We start from the raw sequence: 19,380 nt of genomic DNA, 5'->3' as shown, positions 1-19,380 counted from the left end.
GTGTCTGGACAAAATGTTAAAGGCAATGTGCAAAATTTAAAATAAAGAGTATTTATTAATACGCATAGTAGAATGTGGTGTACATGTTTCTACTCAGTGTGGTGGTACTTTAGTATTTGCCACTTGTGAACTTTGTACTTGGTCATTGTTGATGGAGAGAACATGAAGAGCAAATGAGGTTAGAGATGCAGACTGCTCAAGACAGAATCCTTCCTTTGATGAGACCTAACGACTGAGAAAAGCAGTTTCTAGTCTTGTTCTTAATAAATGCCTTTAAACACTGGCTAGTATCTTCCTTTCCAATTCTCATCTCAAGAATTGCTAGAAGTTCCCAAAGGTAACAGAAACACCTTAAAATCAGAGGCCCATGTTGACATAAAAGAATGAGAAGAAAATTGTTGATCAGTTTGTGAGACTGTGAGGAAAGGGTGTGTGAGAGTGACCACATTGTGGTCTGTGTTACATGCCTACTCAGCCTTATTCGTTTTCCAGCATGAACTCGGTATGGATTTTTACAGTTCACTGCTGTCACAAGCTCTCTGAGGACTGAAGGGGAAGGATTCCCAGCATTAGCATTTTGCTGTCATTTGATAGGTCAGATTTGTGATGGAGGGATAACTGTCAGTAAGATGCTTGTGAGAACCTAAGTTCCACCCAGAGAACACACCACAGGTTGCATAAGAAATGAGACTGGGTAGAGTAATGGGGCCATAAAAAGAAAAGGGCTGAATTCATTATATACTATATGAACCTCTCAATAAAAATCAAATTTGAAAAAGAAAAAACCCAGTGCCCGCCATTAGTCAGATCCGTGAGACTTAATTGGCTTGCCAGCCTACTGGGCTCTTGCTGCAGGCCAAAGAGAGACCCTGTCTCAACCAAGGTGGGGCCAGTAAGGTGATGTAGGTTCTTGCCACCAGGCTTTAAAACACAAATCTGGGGGTTGGAAAGGTGGCACTGACTGCTCTTGCAGTGGACCCTGGTTCAATTCCTAGCCTACCACTCACATGGCAGTTATACATTTAGGCTAAATACCAATGCACACTCTTAAAAAAATCTGATTTCTGGGACCCACATGGAGAGAACTGAGCCCGGGAATGTGTGACATTCCGACCATATGTGACATGCATGTCTGCCGTCAGTAAATGTGTAAATGTACTGGGTGTTTTTGTTTTTGTTTTGAAACTTGCCATGTACGTCAGGCAGGCCTTGGACTCATGGAGATACCTGCCTGCCTGTTTCCCAAGTTCTGGCATTAAAGGTGTACACCGCCACATATGTCATAAAAGAAAGGTGGACAGTTACTGAGAAACCACACCAATTTCCTCTGTGCGCACTTCCATACAAATGCACTTGACATACAATGAACACACTAGGTTGAATAGCATCACAAATGCATAGTTTGGGCTTTGTGCCTGTGTGATACACTTGATGGCCCCCAGACAAAGTAGTAGGATATCATGTCTGGGCAGTGGAGCTGGAGTGAATTGTAGGGGCTTCCTATCAATTAGATTTCAAATGGGTAACAGGCGTAGGTCCAGTTTTCATCACTGACATTTTTTTCTTCTTGTCAATTAGACCTTACTGCTGCTGAGACTCCTTGAACTGGAGGTGACCCTCTTGCCTCAGTCCCATTAGTACAGAGTTCATTTATAGGTGTGAGCCACCACGCTCAGGTAGTTGATAACATTTCTTTGGTCAACCAGAATTGTCTTTAAAACTGAGCAATATATCTTTGAGCAATATATCCAACAACTCTGGAAAGATACTCTAGTTAGCTAGGCACTTTTTTCTTTATCAGACATTTCACTCTGCCAACTGCGCTCTACTCCCGGCTACATGAGATCTGCAAAAGCGATCGTTTTTAATTATTTCGCTTGTGGCCATACGAAGGTTAGCCAAATGGATGTTTGTTGAATGAGAAATATTTGGGGTTTTAAATTTATTTTCAAGACAGGCTTTCTCTGTGTAACCTTGGCTGTCTTGGACTAGCCTTGTAGACCAGGCTGGTTTTGAACTCAAAGGGATCTGCCTGCCTCTGCCTCCCTGGGAGCTGGGATTACAGGCATGCATGTGCCTGGCCCCTGTAACTTTTTTTTTTTTTTTTTTTTAATGTGCATTAGTGTTCTTGACTGCCTGTATGTTTGTGTGAAAATGTTGGATTTCCTGGAACTGAAGCTAGAGTAAGCTACTGTGTGGGTGCTGGGAATTGGATCTGAAAGAGTGGCTGGTTAAGAGAAGTCTTAACCACTGAACCATCTCTAATCCCCAAGTGTTTGGGTTTGTTCTTTCTCTTCCTTCCTTCCTTCCTTCCTTCCTTCCTTCCTTCCTTCCTTCCTTCCTTCCTTCCTTCTTTCCTTCCCTTCCTTCCTTCTTCCTTTTTCCTTCTCTTTCTCTTTTTCTCTCTTCCTCCTCTCTCCTCCCCTTCTCCTCTCCCCTCCTCTTTTCTTTTGAGGTCAGGGTAACCTCAAATTTACAATTATGCCTCAGCCTTCTGGTGCTGCATCTACATGGCTTGTGTGATTGTGTGGTTCGTAGGTGCCCTAGCTTGGAACTATTTGTCCATCTCCAGCAATCCTGGATTCAGATAGCCATGTGGTAAAGCCGTTGCTCAGCGTATGTAAGGCCCGATGTGGAGTTTCCTGCCTGAGAGATGTGTGTAAATATGCCTACCACATGGTGTTGAAATTGTCAGCTCTTGCCCTACATCCTGTAACATTGCACGCATGTAGTACTGGGGTAGATGCTGTCAAGGACAGTTGCAGACTGTGGGGCCATTTAGGAGTAGAAAGCAATATTTGGGTATTTTAATAATTTACTTCTTGGCTAATAAGGCCAAAAGATCGGGTACTGTGTGTAATAGCCCCACCTCAGGTTAACTGGTCTTGAAGGCAGAGACACCTGAACTTTTCTGGACTGAATCCTCGCTATCAGTCACCAGTGGTTTGGGAGGGCACTGGAGTAACCTTTAGGTCCCTCATCCTGCCCTAAGGCCTCCGGAAGGGGGACTGATTGAGCAGAGGCGGCCTTGGGTGCGTGCGTCCTTTTCCTCGCGGCTGGCGGCTCTCCACAACAAAAGGAAGCGCTCACCAAGAAATCAAGAACACAAGCTGTCAGGCCGCGTCCCGCGCCGGTGGGCCCTCGGAAACGCCGCGGTTTCCGCCCGTCGCGGGAGGGACGGGCTCGCGCGGGGGCGTGGCCGGAAGGGGCGGTCCCGCGGCTGCTCAAGGTACAGGGCAGCGGGGCAGCGGCGGTCCTCTGGCGCTATGTGGCCCAGTGCGGAGGTCCCGAGGGCGGAGTCCCGGCCTAAGGCCGGCCCGCATGGGGGTGGGTCTAGGTGCTGCTCCGACTTTTGCAGGATTCCGGCACACGCCCCAACAAAGAGCAGGGAACAGCCGAGCCTCTGTGACTCAGGACGAAGCCCCGCGATTCCAGTGCCTGGCTCGCCGAACGAGGTAGGCAGACGGCTCGGGACCATGACCAGACCCGGCATGGAGCGGTGGCGCGACCGGCTGGCGCTGGTGACGGGAGCCTCGGGGGGCATCGGCGCGGCCGTGGCCCGGGCATTAGTCCAGCAGGGACTGAAGGTGGTAGGTTGTGCCCGCACCGTTGGCAACATCGAGGTAAGGCTCCGCTGGGCTGAGGGGGACGCTCTGGGGGACGTCGTTTCCACGGGGTAAGGCTCCGGGCGGGGGAGGGGGTGGCTGGAACCAGGCTGTGACCCTGCTCTCACCAGCCAGCTACCCTCTTAGGGCCATTTGCAACGGCCTTGAGGGCAGGAGTGGTGGATGTTTAGTAAGGGGAAGACCTTCCTTCTCCCTCAGTCCTGTTTTTATAAAGAGCAATTCGCCTCTGATAGCCTGTGCCAAATCCCTGACCCCTGGCATTCACTTTCCCTTACTCCTGCCATCTTCTGCCCCCATCCTGGCAGGTGAAACGGGAAGCCAGAGGTCAAGGACTATAGACAGCCAGGGAGAAGGAAAGAAAACTGGCTAGCTTTAGTGGCTAGCTTAGTTTCCTCTCCCGACCTCATCCAAACCACAGCGAGTAAAGCTGACCAACCAATGTGCAAGAAGCTAGAGGTCTTGAGTGTTTGACCCACGAGTGAGGGTGGGGTTAGGGTAGGAGATAGCTCTCCTTTCAGTTCATATCTGAGGCTCAGCTCTTGCCGTGAGCCCAGATGGTGATTAGAATCATAGATTCTTCTCTTTTTTTCTGGTTCATTTTCCTAGGTGGGACTGAATAGGTGAAATAGGACACTGGACATGTAAGTCTTGAGAAGACAGAGTGTTATGGACCCAGAACTCCCTAGTTTTTCTCTTACCATGCTTTTGGGGTTTCCCAGAGTTATAAGTAGCATCAGCTCAGAAAAGATGAGGAGATGGCCATTTGGGAGAAGACAAGAGAAATTCCCATTATTTGCCCTGGCAGGAGCACCATCAGATGTGTGGGTTAGTCCTTACCTGCAGGGCTCAAAGTCCTCAGGTAGGAGAGGGGTGAGGAGGCCTTGGGTGGAGGCAAAGGGAGAGGGTGTGCAGGAAGGAGGACCGTCCCCTCCCCAGCCACTGACCAAAGGTGCGCTTTACAGCCTCTCAGATAATCCCAAGGTCACCTGGCTCCACCATGGCTCCACTTTGCCCCTCCCCTTCCCTGGAGAAGCACTGGGGGCCAAACCCCAGCTTTGGAGCCGAGAGGATTAAGGCCAGGGATTGGACAACCGGGTTTTTGTGTTTTGTTTTTGTTTGCTTTGTTTTTAGTTTTGATTCCCTAACTCTGAAGCCACTCTCTTCTTGTCTTCCACTTCTCTACCCTAAGCCAGGAAAGGTAAATCCCAAGGGAATCTCCAAGCAGATCATTCAGGCCTTGGATGGGTCCCCATCTTTAGAACCTCTTTGCTTTGTAGGAACCGTACTGATTTCAGGCCATTTTGGAGAGTAGATGGAGATGGCAGAAGTCAAGCAAGGAGAGGCAATGACAGGGAGGAGAGTATTCTACACTCACACACCAACACAGCTTTTCTTTGGGGATTTTTAGTCTGGAGTGGGGTGAATTCCTGGGTTTCTTGCTCACCAACTGTTTTTATTGATTGGTTAATTCACTGCTAATAAAACTAAGTTTGGGTTCTGGCATTCTACTGGAAGAAATATTATTCCCTGAGGTGGTCATGAACAGTGAAATCAGGTGGAGGGGGGCCTCTGAGGCCCAGAGAGGTACAGCTTTTGAACTCAGAGAAAGTTAAAGCAGAAAAGAGCCTGACACAGCACTAGAGAGGCAGAGGTAGGTGGATCTCTGTGAGTTCAAGGCCACCGTGGTCTACATACCAAGCTCCAGGACAGCTAGGACTACATAGAGAGACCCTGTCTCAGAAAACAAAAGGAGAAAAGAATTTATTTGCTCACCTGATTGTGTCTTTTATTTCTAGCTTCTCTGGGGAGGAGGCAGGGGCTCCATGCCAGGGCAGTTGGCCAAATTGGCCTTCCTCTAGGGCAGTCCCATCCCCCCTGCCCCTCCCCTACACACTTACACAGTCACCTTCACAAGGTTCAAGCACCCAGTCGCTGGCCTCCACAGCCTGCTTTCTTCCAACTTCTGAATGCCAGTTCCCTCTACATTAAGTGGCACTGCTTCCTCCACAGTGTGTGCTGAGGACCTTCACAGGTAGTGTCTCGAGGCAGTGACTGACTAAGGGTAGGTGGGAAAAACTTGGGGTGGAGGGAGGGGGCACTAGGCATTAGAGAGTGTCCTGACACCCTGACCGCTCTTATGGATAAAGAGGAGATTGAGCCGCATCCAAAGCTATGAATAGGACTCACCTTAAGTTCTGTCTGCCTTTCATGAAGAAAGGGTGGCAGTTCAGAACGGAGCCCTTCTGGGAGGGACTGGCTGACACTAAAGAGAAGGTAAAAACTGGGGCTCTGGGATAACCCATTCAGGGCCTCTTGGCATTAGTGGAAGAATGATATGGAGCCAGAAGCATATATAGACCTACTTCTGGGTATTGGGGAAGAAGAAGAGAAATCTTCCTCTATTCTCAGGACCCTTGTCCACTTCTTTCTCCCTAGCACTGAAGACTTCAGTGACTAAGTGAGATTCCTCCTCGGTCTGCTTGATTGTTCCTCTCCTTCACTCAGGGAGTGTCCCTAACCCCTTGAACTTTGATCAAACAGACCAAGCTTTGGGGATGGGCAGATCTCCATGTGGCTAAAAGGTGGCTGCCACTAGAGAGTTTTTGCTTAGCCACCTGGGAGGGAAGGCTGACTCTGGGTGAGGAGGTATGGGAGTGAGCAGCTCACCCCAGTTAGACCCCTGTTGGGTTTCATAGGAGCTGGCTGCTGAATGTAAGAGTGCAGGCTACCCCGGGACTTTGATCCCCTACAGATGTGACCTGTCAAACGAGGAGGACATCCTCTCCATGTTCTCGGCCGTCCGATCTCAGTACAGTGGCGTGGACATCTGCATCAACAATGCCGGCATGGCTCGGCCTGACACCCTGCTCTCAGGCAGCACCAGAGGTTGGAAGGACATGTTCAATGTAAGGGCTCCAGAACTGGGGCCGGAGGTTGGGTGGGAAGAGGAGAGTGGAAACCAGGGCCTTACGAGACAGAGGGCTCCAGTGATGGGGAATTTCCGTTTTCCACTGGGGCATTTTTAATTTTGTTTTATGGAGACAGGGTTTCTCTGTGTAGCTGTGGCTGTCCTGGACTTGCTTTGTAGACTAGGCTGGCCTTGAACTCAAAGGGATCCTCCTGCCTCTGCCTCCCCGAGTGCTGGGATTACAGGTGTGGGCCACCTCGTCCAGCTCCACTCACTACTCCTGATAGTCCTTAAACTCTAGACTGGTTGTGATAGGGGAAAGACTGCCGGAGAGAGAACTATAGTTTATCAGATGTCCCTGCCCAGGCTGGATACCTGGGAACATGGTCTTGGGGGTAGAAAGGGAATAGAGATGAGAAAGGTTAGGCTTGCACTCGGCCCCACTGTAACTGTGTGACTCGGGCGAGATCAGGACAGCCTCTGAGCTACAGTCCTGATGCATTTAGCTGGGATGAGCACACCTAAATCCTCAAGACAAACTCCACTGTCTCTAGGTGTGGTCTACAGAGTGCGGGAAAGCTCATGGCCTCGTAAAGGGATGGTCCCTGCTCAGACCCAGGTTAGTCCCTGCACTGCAGAATGGGCAGATCTTTGATTTCTCTTCGAGAAATGAGGAGTCTTTAGTATGCTTCAGAGCATGCACAGGCCAGGGGCAGGTGAGATGGCTGAGTGGATGAAGGCACGTACCATTAAGACCCAGGACCCAAACGATGGGAGAAGAGAGCCTACTCACACAAGTTTTCCTTTGACCTTCATGTTGGCACTGTGGCATGCATGTAGGTGTGCACACACGCACACACACTCACATACAATAAGTAAATAAATAAATGTAATAAGAGTATGTAGAGGTCAAACACAGCCTCGAGGATGTGTTTCCAACTTCTGGGCCGTGTTGTGGGGTGGCGTTAGGCAGTGGTTCTCAACCTGTGGGTCGAGACCTCTTTGTGTTGGCCATTGAATGACTCAAAGGGGTTAAGTAAGATCATTGGAAAACATTTTGATTCATAACAGTAGCAAACTTAATGAAGTAGCAATGAAAATAATGGTTGGGGATCACCACAACATGAGGAACCGTGTGTATTAAAGGGGCTCAGCATTAGGAAGGTTGAGAGCCACTGCCTTAGGGTGTGAAACTATCTGAGAGGCTAAAAGCAATGTCACAGTCCTCTTTATATATGCTATCAGCAGGTTAGTACTAACAGGTACTTGCAAGTGAAACAGTGAACCATGAGAATGAAACCTTGTCCTCTGGGAGATCAGAATTATAGCCCTTGTGTGTAGAGGCACATATCTAAACCAGAGGAAGTCCCAAGTCCCCAAGGCTCCTTTGTCTTGCCTATCACGCAAGTCCATTAGCCCCATTCTACTAGGCTTCTGTCATTCTCCTAAGGATCTATGTGTCCTTCATATGCCCCACAATCCCACCCTGTTAAGAGGACCAGAAACAAGCTGAGCCCTTTCTGCATCCTAATATCCGAGTGTTGCTGCAACCATAAGCACTGAGGCAGGATTTCGCTGAGGGCATTCTGTCCTGGTGCCTGGGTGACACCTGATAAAGTGAACCGGCTAATCTGCCAGCTGACCCTCTCCTCTGGAGAGGAGGGAGGCTGGAGGACCCAATGAAGGCTTTATCTCTGCTGGCCTCTCTGGCAAGGCTAATGGGTGGAGCAGAATAGCAGACAGGCTCGTCATAGCAGATAGCTCCTTAGAGCCCTACTCTCTGAAGGGTGGGGACGTGAGGTCAGCTGTGCCAGGAGTGGCATGTGATCCCACCCTCCGAAGATTCCCCACACCTGGGCTTGTGGCCAGGGTATAGGTTAAAGGCCGGTGTGCGGTCCTCCTCCAACATGATGGGTGGGGATTAAAAGGGAACAGTATGGCTGAGGAGAGCAGGGGGAGAGGGGCTGGGTTGTGTGTGTGAGGAGAAGGACTTAGGCCATTTCAGGAGGGTTTTCAGTCTGTTTAGGAGGGATTAGGTCTGGACTGTGTCGCTGAGCAGGAAGATTGGTTTCCCCAAGGCGAGGCGGAGGTCCCTAGGAGGACTCAGCCAGTAGACTCTGCTGTGAGGGGCGGGACACCCACAGAGAGGGCAGCTACTCCCCCACCGCCACCCACGGTGCTCACTTGCTCACTGGGCCCAGGCTGGAGACACTCCACTGCTTTCCCTGGCCCACAGGTGAACGTGCTGGCCCTCAGCATCTGCACTCGGGAAGCTTATCAGTCCATGAAGGAGCGGAACGTGGACGATGGGCACATCATTAACATCAACAGGTGAGGCCAGGTGGCTGATGCTCAGATCATGGCTCACCCCCCAGACAGTGCTCTATCTGCTGCAGCTCACTCAACCTCTAGAGGGCAGTTTCTTCGGTAGTAAAATAAGGATCTAATATTCAAGTGGAATGATTCTGACAAAGGGAAGCAACTGCCTCTGGTTGTCTGGGCAGCTCAGCCTCTGCCCTCCATAGCCAATGCCTGGGAACTCTCCTGGGACTGTGCGTCTTCCTCAGGCCCTGGGATCAGCCCACCTTGTGGTACAAAGAAACTGTACAGGCTCTACCATAGGAGAGCCCATTGTCTATTGGGGCATAGTCTGCACCAACCCCAGAGATCTCCCAGTGGACACATAGCAGTGAGCACACTGACAACATGGCGAGGCTTTGGTCACCCTGTCTGACTGCACGAGTGAGTACATAGTCAGCAGAAGGACAGGTTGCAGGAGCTGTGTAAACAACAGAGACTGGACTCATTCAGTAGACTGTAGGGGTAGAGTCGTCCGTCCCTCCTTTCCCCTAACAGGACTTCCCTGTCAGCCTCTAGCCTCTAGGTAATGAGGCTGACTAGGACAATAGGAGCGTTGCCAGTGTCTGTGGAACCTCACCCTCACCTCTCTCCCCTTCCCTTCTTCCACCCAGCATGTGTGGCCACCGAGTCCCACCCCAGTCTGTGATCCATTTCTATAGTGCGACTAAGTATGCCGTCACTGCATTGACAGAGGGACTAAGGCAAGAGCTCCTGGAGGCCCAGAGCCATATCCGGGCCACGGTGAGGCTGTGGTCTAGCCCTGGTGGGAGCGATGTGGGCCCAGCTCTCCCACCTGCACATGCCCAGGAAGGCCTGCTCAGAGTCCCTGGGCTTAACAGTGCACAAGGCCTAGGCACTGCTCTCCTTTTGGGGACAGTCACCTCACTTCACTCACCCCAAAGGAAAAGGTCAGACTTACACTTTGAATGGGACAGGGCTGACTTGAAGGGAACATGGAGTAGTGAGGCTGAGGGAAATGACACACAGTGACTGAATACCAGCACTCTGGGCTCTTCCCTAGAAGACCACTGACTTTGGGTAAATCACTGAACCTCCCTAAGCCTCAGTCTTTACATCTGTGAAGTGGAATGAGGCTTGAAGGAACACCACTTTGTAAAACATTAAGCAAACACATAGGGAGGGCTCTGTGTGTAGCACAGAGTATTGTGAGAGTTGCCAGCCGGAACTCTCAGCGGGCACTTCGGAAGGAGGACACGAGGCAGCTGTCATTGTGAAGCAGGGGCCCTGTGGCTTCTACCCTTTCTTCTCAACCTGAAGGCCTGATAAAGCTCAGGCTGAGCAGGACCTCTCTGTTGGCCCAGTGCATCTCTCCAGGCTTGGTGGAGACACAGTTTGCCTTCAAACTCCATGACAAGGACCCCGAGCAAGCAGCTGCCACCTATGAACATATAAAGGTGGGTCCTCCTTCTGGGCCTGGTAAAGCCACTCGGTCCTTAAGCTCCCTTACCCTCTGCCTAGTTTGTCACTCCTGGAGGGCTGGGGTAGGAATATGGGTGTTAGAGTCCCTTAGAGGCAGGAAGGAACTTGGGTCAGCTCTGCCCGTGTCTTAATACCTGCCCTTCTCCATGCTCTCAGTGTCTCAAACCAGAGGATGTGGCTGAGGCTGTCATCTATGTCCTCAGCACCCCCCCACATGTTCAGGTGAGCCTTGCCTTAGCTGTGTACCCACTGGGAGGAGGCCAACCATGTCCAGATGTGGGCAGCAGGGAGTCCCTGAAGGGGGTGGCTGCCTCAAACCTTCTTCCCTCCACAGGTTGGAGACATCCAGATGAGGCCCACAGAGCAGGTGACCTAGTGTTGCGTGGGAGCTCCTACCTTCCCCACCCTCCATGGCTTGCCTCCTGCCTCTGGATTTTAGGTGTTGATTTCTGGACCCTGGATCTTACTTTCTGTATCCACCCCTCTACAGGATAGAAAATTCATTAGATTATTCCCATTACAAATGTGAAAAAAAAAAAAAAAAAAAAAAAGGGCTGGGGAGAGAAGGCATAGTCGTGAGTGTTTTATCTGCTAACTTGTTCTCCTTCTTGGGGGTAGAGTCCCCCTCTTGGGGCCCCTTGGCCTTTGTTCTCAGCCTCCTCCTTTTGTCTTAGGGAGGGGATGTGGCCAAAGAGGGCATTGTTCTATCCTCCTGTATCCTACCCCCTACCCCTTAGGGTTGGAGTAGCGGAGACAGGACTTCATCTTTTAGCTGTGTGGTTGCCCAGGGCTCCAGGCCCCCTTTCCCCACTCCCCCCCTCTTCAGCCCAATTTTGGCTCTCATCCTGGGGTCATCACCACACCCTGACCATGGCTACAGAATACCAGGGTCTGCCTCCTAGTACATTTTAGTGCAACAATTAAAGAGAAAGATTACAGCTTACCCTGGCTTCAGCAGTGTCTTTCCATTTCAACCCCTTCTTGGTCAGTGTTGTGTCTCAGAATTTCTTCCAGGTAAGTGGGAAGGTGGGTAGATTTGGAATATCACTTCTGGAGTAGGAGCAGGAGAAGGTTGGTTCCAGGCCAGCCAAGGATACATATGTCTCCAAAAAATATAGACAAACAAATAATAAGAGGGCTGGGAAGATGGTTCAGTGGTTAAGAAGACTGGCTGTTCTTCTAGAGGACCCAAGTTTGATTCCCAGGTGACTCCAGGCCCAGGGAATCCTACATCCTCCTCTGGGCTCCTGGGGCACCAGGCACACATGCGGTGCACAGCCATACACAGAGACAGTACACCCCCACACATAAAAGAATTTGAAAAATAAAATGAAGTGGAGCTGGGCATAGTGGTACACACCTTTAATCCCAACACTCGGGGCCAGCCTGGACTATAAAAGTTTCAGGAGGGAGGGGGCTACAGCTGAGATACAAAGTGAATAAACTAATAAAAAATAAAAATAAAAAAATAAAGAATTAAAAAAAAAGTTTCAGGCCATCCATGTGGACTACTTAGTGAGACATTGATTTTAAAGGGGGAGGGGCTTAAAATAAAGCAAAAACACTAGGCTGAAAAAGTAGGGAGGGGTTAGGTCACGCAAAGGAGTCCCAGCACTGCCATGGGCCAAGGGCCATCAGTTGTCAGCAGACACACCATAGGGTTTTTCACTTCAGTTACCTGGAGATGGGAAATATTGGGGCTCTGCTGGCTGGTGCCGAGGGTCTGACAGGATAAGCCTCTGGGAAAATTTCCAAGATCTGATGATGTGCCTGGATGTGGAGAGGAAGGCACCAAGATTAACTTGACTGAACAGGGTGGCCAACCCATCCGCTTAAACTGGTCTTTGCAGAAGAGTAAGGGAATATGGCTGTCCCACCTCAGCGTCCCCAGAGCCTCTGGGCTCGCCAGCGGCGGGGGAGGGAGTGCGAGCCTTTCCTGTAGGGGGTGCTGTGGTGATGTGGTTGCTGCCAAGCCCGCGCGTGCGTCAGCGGGCAGGGGCCGGGCCTCCGGAAGCCGGGAACCCACGTGGGAGTCCGGGCGGCGACCGTGCCGGCTCGGGTGTCAGGGTGTGGGCAATCTTTCCGAGGGGACTCGGGGCAGTTTGTCCTGCGTGAGGTGACGAGGTGTGGGAGGCCAAGGCGTCTTCACCTGTCCATTAGTGGAGTCCCGGGCGCTGCTGGAGCCATGCGATCCCTCTGGACGGCCGGAGGCTTCGGTCGCCTGCTGGCCCGCCGTTCCTCCACGGTGGCGCGGCCTGGCGGGGAGGAGCTGAGCCGCCTGCTACTGGACGACCTGGCGCCGGCTCAGCGGCTGGAACGCCTGTTCGGCCTGTCCCCGTGCCTCCTGGCCCTGCGGGCCGCCCGCCGGCGTGTGGCCCGGCTCCTGCTCCAGGCCGGTAAGGCTGGGCTGCAGGGGGAGCGGGCCGAGCTGCTCCGGGTGGCCGAGGCCCAGGGCATCCCTGTCCTCAGGCCCACGAGGCGGAAACTGGACGCCTTGTGCGGCTACGGGGTGCACCAGGGCGTGTGCATGGAGGTGAGCCCCCTGCGGCCCCGGCCTTGCGATGAGGCTGCACAGGCGAGCCCAGGCGACGACCCTCAGCAGCTGTGGCTCGTCCTCGAGGCGCTCCAGGATCCCCAGAATCTTGGCGCCGTGCTGCGCTCCGCTCACTTCCTCGGAGTGGACAGAGTCATCACCAGCAGGAGAAACAGGCACGGAGGCCCCTTAATTCCGTTTGTGCGCCACTCGGAGGCGGAGCCAAGTCCCTAAGCGCTTAGCGGGGGACCCCGGGGGGGTGTGGGGCGCGGGGATGGAGATATTGGGTTTAACACGGGTCGTGGGGGACCTTTGCAGCTGCCCGCTCACTCCAGCAGTCAGCAAGGCCAGCGCTGGGGCTGTGGAGGTGATGGACGTGTTCGCCGCGCCTGACCTGGCCGGCTTTCTGCAGGTAATGTGGGACGAGAGGGGAAGAAGAGGCGATGTCATCAGTCCACCTCGGCCTCTGGAAGCCACTCACAGCTAGCAGTGGCTGGGGGGAGGGGCGGGGTGGAAGGAGAGAAGGGGACGTGGTGGCATGGACGCCCACGGCCTTCTCAGTCCCACTGGAAGGGATCCTGGGGTCTTTAAAATCACAAATGGAGCATCGCCTGCAGTTAGGGGTTTCCTCACCTCGTTTCCTTTACCGCACGCCTTGGCCCCCTGCGTCAGCAAGGCAGTGTCTGACACCCCGGGGTCTTCAGCAATGCTCTGGTGGACGGGAGACGTGGGTACCTGGAATAGACGCTCAACTTGAAAGCGATTTTGGACAAGGCTTTGCTAGGGCCGAGCTTTAGCGTTTTTCAGCTGTGCTCTCCTGGGTAGGCACTAGGGGGCAGCATTGCCTCACATTTGGCAGCCCTGACCTCCATCTGTCCCCCGTTCCCACACCCCGACCCCTGACCCTGTGGTGAGAAAATAACCTTGAAGAGAGGCTGAGGAAAGCTGCCTAAGAAACTTATATTCAAGCCAATGTCTAATTTCAGATTTTCTAGTAACCACACTGAAAAGTACATAGCTGTAATTCTTAGGAGCTGGAGACAGGAAAAAACTCGTTTCAAGGCCAGCCTTGGCTACATGAGACCCAGTCTCAAAAGACAAAATAAGACAACAACAAAACACCAGAAAAGTACAAAGAAACAGATAATTTTATTCAATATACCCAAAATATTATTTCTTCCCAAAATAATATTAAAACATACATTTTAAATATTATGAATGAAAAAAAAAGTTGAGCCAGTGTCTTATTGTATAGCCCAGGCTAGCCTCAGAGCTACAGAAATCCTTCTCCCTCAGCCTCCTTAATAGGTATGTGCCACCACGTTCGGTTTAAATCCCATTTTAAGGAGTTTATACATAATACATACCAATTTGGACTGGCCATATTTCAGTCCTTAATGGGCTTAACAGAGGTAGCTCAGCAGTTAAAAGCATTGGCTGCTCTCCCAGCAGGACAGCACCTACTTAATGGCTTACTACTATCTGTAAGTCCAGTTTCAGGGGGTCCGATGCCCTCTTTTGGCCTCCCTGGGCATCAGCTACATGTGGCACACACATGCGTGCAGATAAGCCCTCATACGTGTAAAAAAAAAAAAAGTTAAAATCTTTAGGGAATAGTCCGGTGTGCCCGCTGGTTTTCATAGTGAGCAGCACATGTCTAGAAGCATCTTCTGGCTTCACCTCACAGGCAGGCCCCTTCTGAGGAGCCCCAGCCGAGCCTGGCGGGGAAGTGGAATTCACCCTTCTCGAAATGCTCCGCAGAGTACATACACACCCTTAAGCCTCGCTCGTCACTTCTGCTCCGTGCCAGCAGCGGTGCCACGAAGTTGTTCCCTCCTGTCACTGAAAGCTGGAGCTGCCAGTAGCCAGCACTGTGTCACATTCCTTCCCACCTACCAGAGCTTGCTCCAGCGATGCCAGCCCTTCTCCAGGGAGCCGAGAGTGTGTCTTTGTCCTCACGCTGATCGGATCCTTCCCCTCACAGTGCATCAGTCTGTGACAGTCACCGGGGTCCTTCATGTTTTTTCAAGACTCAGTCCACAGCCTCTGGCACAGGTGGCCTTTCCGTTTTTTTTTTCATTCTTCACCTTTTTTTCAGCGATAGGGATCAAACTCAGCTTCCCACACGAGGCAGGCGTGCTGCCCCTGAGTCGTACCCTACCCCGCCCCCCCTCGGCCTTCCTCTTGCCTGTCTGTGCATCCTCAAATCCTGTGACCTGCAAACACTGTCGTGTCTCAGGTGTCAGTCCTTGGGTCTCTTTTTCTAGGTAAACTGGCTTAATGCTTCTTCCTGATCTAGTTTCATGGCTTATTTACGCCCTTGTTTTAGCTTTCTGAGAGAAGGGTTGGCTCTGTAGCCCAGGCTAATCTCAAATTCATGATCTTGTCTCAGCCTCTCACGTTCTGTGTGTGCGCATGCGTATGGGTACACGTGCTGCACCGTGTATGTGGAGGTCAAGAACAACTCTCTCGGGTTGGTTCTTCCCTGCCATGCGGGCTCGGTTTGGTAGCCAGTGCCTTCACTACCGAGCCCTCTTGTGGCTCAAACTCCCTCGTTCGTTCGTTTGTTTGTTTTTGGAGACAGGGTTTCATTGTGTGTCATTGGCTATGCTGGAGCTTGTTCTGTAGACCGGCCAATTCTGGCCTCAAATTCACAGAGATCCACCTGCCTCTGCCTCCTGAGTGCTGGGATTAAAGGTGTGTGCCGTCCACTCAGTTTTTCAGCCCAGAAAATATCTTTGACTTCTTGTTCTCACAGCTTTGTCCCCAAATCCTTTTGCCTTTTTTTTTTTTTTTTAAGATTTATTTATTTATTATACAGTAATGTGCCTACTTGTGTGTGCCTGCATGCCAGAAAGAGGGCAACAGATCTAGATGGTTGAGCCACCATGTGGTTGCTGGGAATTGAACTCAGACCTTTGGGAGAAGAGCCAGTGCTCTTAACCTCTGAGCCATCTCTCCAGCCCCCTTTTGCCTTTTTATTCGCGTTACTGCCACACCACCCCCACTTCTCATTGTTTCTTCTGCTACCCTAGTTCAAGTTCCCATCTACTTGAGCTAGGGCTTGGGCCTCCACAAGGCCGCACAATGATTCTGTTGAGAGCAAAGTCAGATTGTGTTATTTCTTTTTTGTTCATAGCCTTTCGAAGCACTAGGTCTGGTGGCACATACTTGTAATTCCATTACTTGAGAGACTAAGACAGAAAGATCATCTCATGGGTTCAAGGCCAGCTTGGGGTTCATAGTGTTCTTTTTTTTAAATAAGATTTATTTATTTTTGTATATGAATACTCTGTCTGTCTGTATACTAGCACGCCAGAAGAGGGTACTAGGTCCCAGTGTAGATGGTTGTGAGCCACCATGTGGTTTCTAGGATTCGAATGCAGGACCTCTGGGAGAGGAGCCAGTACTCTTAACCACCGAGCCATCTCTCCAGCCCCATAAGCTCAAATCCTAAAAACCAAAACAAAGTCAAACCTTTTAAAGCTTTTGTATCAGTAGGAAAGTCCTATTCCCAGTGGCCTTTAGTGGCCCTTGAGACCTAAACCTTTGTGGTCATTGTTCTGCTTGCTTGACTTTCCCACTAGCCAATTTACCACTCCTCAGGTATGACAGGTAGATGGGGCCTTTGTGTCTCCGTACTTGCAGCTCTCCCTGCCTGGAGCCTTCTCCCTCCACTGTCTACAAGATTCTCACTCAGTTTTCTTCAGATCCACTCTCAGTGTAAAGGGGCGTCAACCGCCACCCTGCCCCACAGCTGGGACTTCAGCCTTTTGTGTTCTTGGCCCCTTCCTCAGTGCCCAGAGCAGATCCTGGCCAGGCAGAGGTCCTAACTGACAGTTGAAGGCGTCTCTCAGTGAATGCGTGTGTGGACAAGGCTGGGCTCCTCGTCAGCCGTGGCTCTGATGAAGATCCGGTGAACCGAGGCACGGTGTTCTCTTCTCTCTTTCAGGCCAAGGCCCAGCAGGGCTGGCTCGTGGTAGGCACGGTGAGCTGCCCAGGTCCTGAGGTCTCCCAGTCCTCCAAGGTCCCTATCACTAGCTGCTTAGAGTTCGTCTGGGACCGGCCTACTCTCCTTGTGCTGGGTAGGTAGGCTCTGCCTATTTTCTAAGCATGTGGATATCTGGCTGGGGCTCCCTAACACCATCCCGTGTCCTGCAGGTAATGAGGGCTCCGGGCTGTCCCGGGAGGTTCTTGCCTCCTGCCAGCTGCTCCTTACCATTCTGCCCAGGCGCCCCCTGCCTCCTGGTCTCGAGTCCTTGAACGTTTCCGTGGCCACAGGTGAGTCTCCCCCTTCCCTCCCGCCCAGTCACAAGGGGGTGGCTTCTCCGGCCTCTCGCTTTCTCACCGACTTGTCCTGAACAAACTGCTCTCCCTGGGCCTCACTTGCTGTGTGCGCAAAACAAGTGTGCCCTGCGTGTGTCATGATCCTCTCCCCCTCCCCCTTAGGGATTCTGCTACACTCCATTTGCAGCCAGAAGAAGGGTTTCCCAGCACAGGAGCGAGGACAACTCCAAGACAACCCTTGACAACCCTTAGCCACAACCTGAAGGACTCAGAGAGGCCCGGTACCCAGGACTGCCACTGTGGGCAGAGAAACAGGCCGGATGCGGGCGAGTCGGAGTCAGCACGAGCCAGACGTCCATCCTCAGGCTTGGATGTGCTGGGCTCTCGGCCTGCGAGAGCCTGTTTACCGGCTATAGTCCGGTGACTTTGCAGTAGAGACCCAAACAAGTCGCATTTCCGGTTGGAAACGGTAGTCTGCTCATTTCCAGGATGGGCTAGGACAAAGAGTGTCTGTCCTGGATCCTGCCAGATGTGGAGGGGTCATCTGGGCATGTGAGGGTGAGGATATACACAGGACTATGACGTCCCTACCCCTCAGGGTGCGGAGGATGAAATAGAATGCGACTTCACATCCAGGGAGTCCCCAACAGCGGAGCCCAGTCTCTCCATTAGGTGGCAGTCTTGCTCTCTGCACCATAGCTTTGCAGCCGCTTGTCTGGGAGACACCTCTCTGCAACCCCTCTGGAGACAGGGAGACTAGCAAGCAGCTCCAGCATGCTGGCCACTCCAGCCCAGCAGAGGGGACCTATCACCCCAAGCCCTTGCCCTTGAGTCTGAGAGGCCGTGACTCGGGGTCACTGTTGTAGGACCACTAGGCTTGGTCCTCTCCTCCAGGCTCCCACAAGTGGAGCAGAAGTGACGTTGCTGAGCAGCGGTCTCATTCTGGGCTGCTTTAAAGAAACAAGCCCAACGCAGCAGCTGCTGTGTGGTGCTGGGAGGGGCAGGCGCATCCTGGGCAGTAAGATATTTCTTTCTTTCTTTCGAGACAGGGTTTCATGTCCTCTGAACCTAGTGTGTCCTAAAACTTGCTCTTTAGCTGAAATTATCTCGAACTTCTGATCCTCCTGCCTCCACCTCCCAAATGCAAGAATTTCAGATATACCTCACTATGCCCAATTTTTAAGTTGCTGGGCAAGGATCCCAGGGCTTTGTGCAAGCTGGGCAAGCACTCTACCAACTGAGCTACATCTGAGCCCTTAGGCTGGAAAAGCCTTGGCTGTAGAAACTGTCCCGAGCATAATGAGATGTACCCACTGGGTGCCAGGGAGTCTGCACCCCATCTCCCGTTATGAAACTGAAACTGTGTCCACACATGGCTGGATCATCTTCAACTGCCCTCATCGAGGGGCCGGGGAATCGCAACCCTGGTTGCCGTGAGACTCAGACAAGTTGCCTCCACACCTTTATATTCCCGGAGGATATAGAGAACAACGGGAACTTGGTACCACACCGGAAGTGTGGCGATGGATGCTGGTACTCGGCTCACTTTCTCCTTTTTCGTTTAGTCCAGGACCCCAGCCGTGGGGTGGTGCTGCCCACACTCAGGCGACTTGTTCCTCAGTCCTCTCTGGAGCACAGCTATGCCCCTAGGTGGGTCTCCCAGGGGATTCCAAACCAGGGTTAGTGTCAATGAGGATGAACCGTCAGGGCCCACGATCACCTCAACCTTTCAAGAAAGACAGCAAACCCTTCAACACCATTCCCCACCAGCATTTCCAACTTGAACTCTGTCCCCAGCTGCTGCGAAAGCTCTAGTGTCCGCTGAGCTTGAGTCTGACAGACCCTGCCTCCCTCAGAGCCTGCTGAAGGGATTTGGTTCTTTCTCTTTTATTGTCTTGTCATTTCTATTAACTCAAATAGAGATCTTGAACATTGCCTGTGCCTTGGAGTGGAAGGGGATGGTTGTTAATGCCCAGAGACACCAGATCAATTAAATAACAGTCTCCAGGGAAGGAGCCAGGTGTCACGCTTGCCTTTCTTTCACAAATTTGTGAGTGAGTGAGTGTGTGTGTGTGTGTGTGTGTGTGCGTGCGCACGCGCGCGCGTTTTGGGTGTGTGTGCCAAAGCACATGTGGAGATCAGAGGACAACCTCTTTTTTTGTGTGTTCAGGGGCTTGAACTCAAGTCACCAGGCCAGAGGACAAGCGTCTTTGCCCACTGAGCCA

At 51.9% G+C, this 19,380-nt stretch overlaps 3 protein-coding genes across 9 annotated transcripts in view; all 3 read left to right on the top strand.

The window, feature by feature from the left end:
- Ggnbp2 (gametogenetin binding protein 2) overlaps positions 1 to 283 on the top strand; it is a 38,033-nt gene extending 37,750 nt beyond the window's left edge. For all 4 annotated transcript variants that reach the window (XM_055619787.1, XM_055619788.1, XM_055619786.1 and 1 more), the window contains exon 14: positions 1 to 283. This exon is cut by the window's left edge and continues 536 nt beyond it. The gene's annotated coding sequence lies outside the window, so the exon portion shown is untranslated.
- Positions 284 to 3,240: 2,957 nt separating this feature from the next.
- On the top strand, positions 3,241 to 11,278 carry Dhrs11 (dehydrogenase/reductase 11). 4 transcript variants are annotated; one of them, XM_055619923.1, is made up of 7 exons: positions 3,241 to 3,455; positions 6,323 to 6,532; positions 8,771 to 8,865; positions 9,507 to 9,636; positions 10,218 to 10,310; positions 10,492 to 10,557; positions 10,670 to 11,278. In XM_055619923.1, exons 1-7 carry the CDS (start codon positions 3,267 to 3,269, stop codon positions 10,709 to 10,711), a joined length of 825 nt encoding a protein of 274 aa, XP_055475898.1. In that variant the 5' UTR covers positions 3,241 to 3,266; the 3' UTR covers positions 10,712 to 11,278. The 4 variants fall into 4 exon arrangements, with proteins under 4 accessions (XP_055475898.1, XP_055475897.1, XP_055475900.1 ...); XM_055619922.1 differs by having other exon boundaries at positions 3,295 to 3,623; XM_055619925.1 differs by having other exon boundaries at positions 3,302 to 3,455; positions 6,379 to 6,532.
- Positions 11,279 to 12,292: 1,014 nt separating this feature from the next.
- Mrm1 (mitochondrial rRNA methyltransferase 1) lies at positions 12,293 to 19,170 on the top strand. Its single transcript, XM_055620504.1, has 5 exons — positions 12,293 to 13,044; positions 13,187 to 13,280; positions 16,821 to 16,953; positions 17,030 to 17,149; positions 17,318 to 19,170. The coding sequence occupies exons 1-5, from the start codon at positions 12,521 to 12,523 to the stop codon at positions 17,395 to 17,397; spliced, it is 951 nt and encodes a 316-aa protein (XP_055476479.1). The 5' UTR covers positions 12,293 to 12,520; the 3' UTR covers positions 17,398 to 19,170.
- Positions 19,171 to 19,380: the final 210 nt, after the last annotated feature.

The sequence above is a fragment of the Psammomys obesus genome, unplaced genomic scaffold (genome assembly GCF_907164565.1).
Source record: "Psammomys obesus unplaced genomic scaffold, mPsaObe1.curated_primary_1811, whole genome shotgun sequence".
NCBI lineage: Eukaryota > Metazoa > Chordata > Mammalia > Rodentia > Muridae > Psammomys > Psammomys obesus.
Note: the sequence above shows the minus strand (reverse complement) of the source record. Positions and strands in the feature narration are given on the sequence as shown.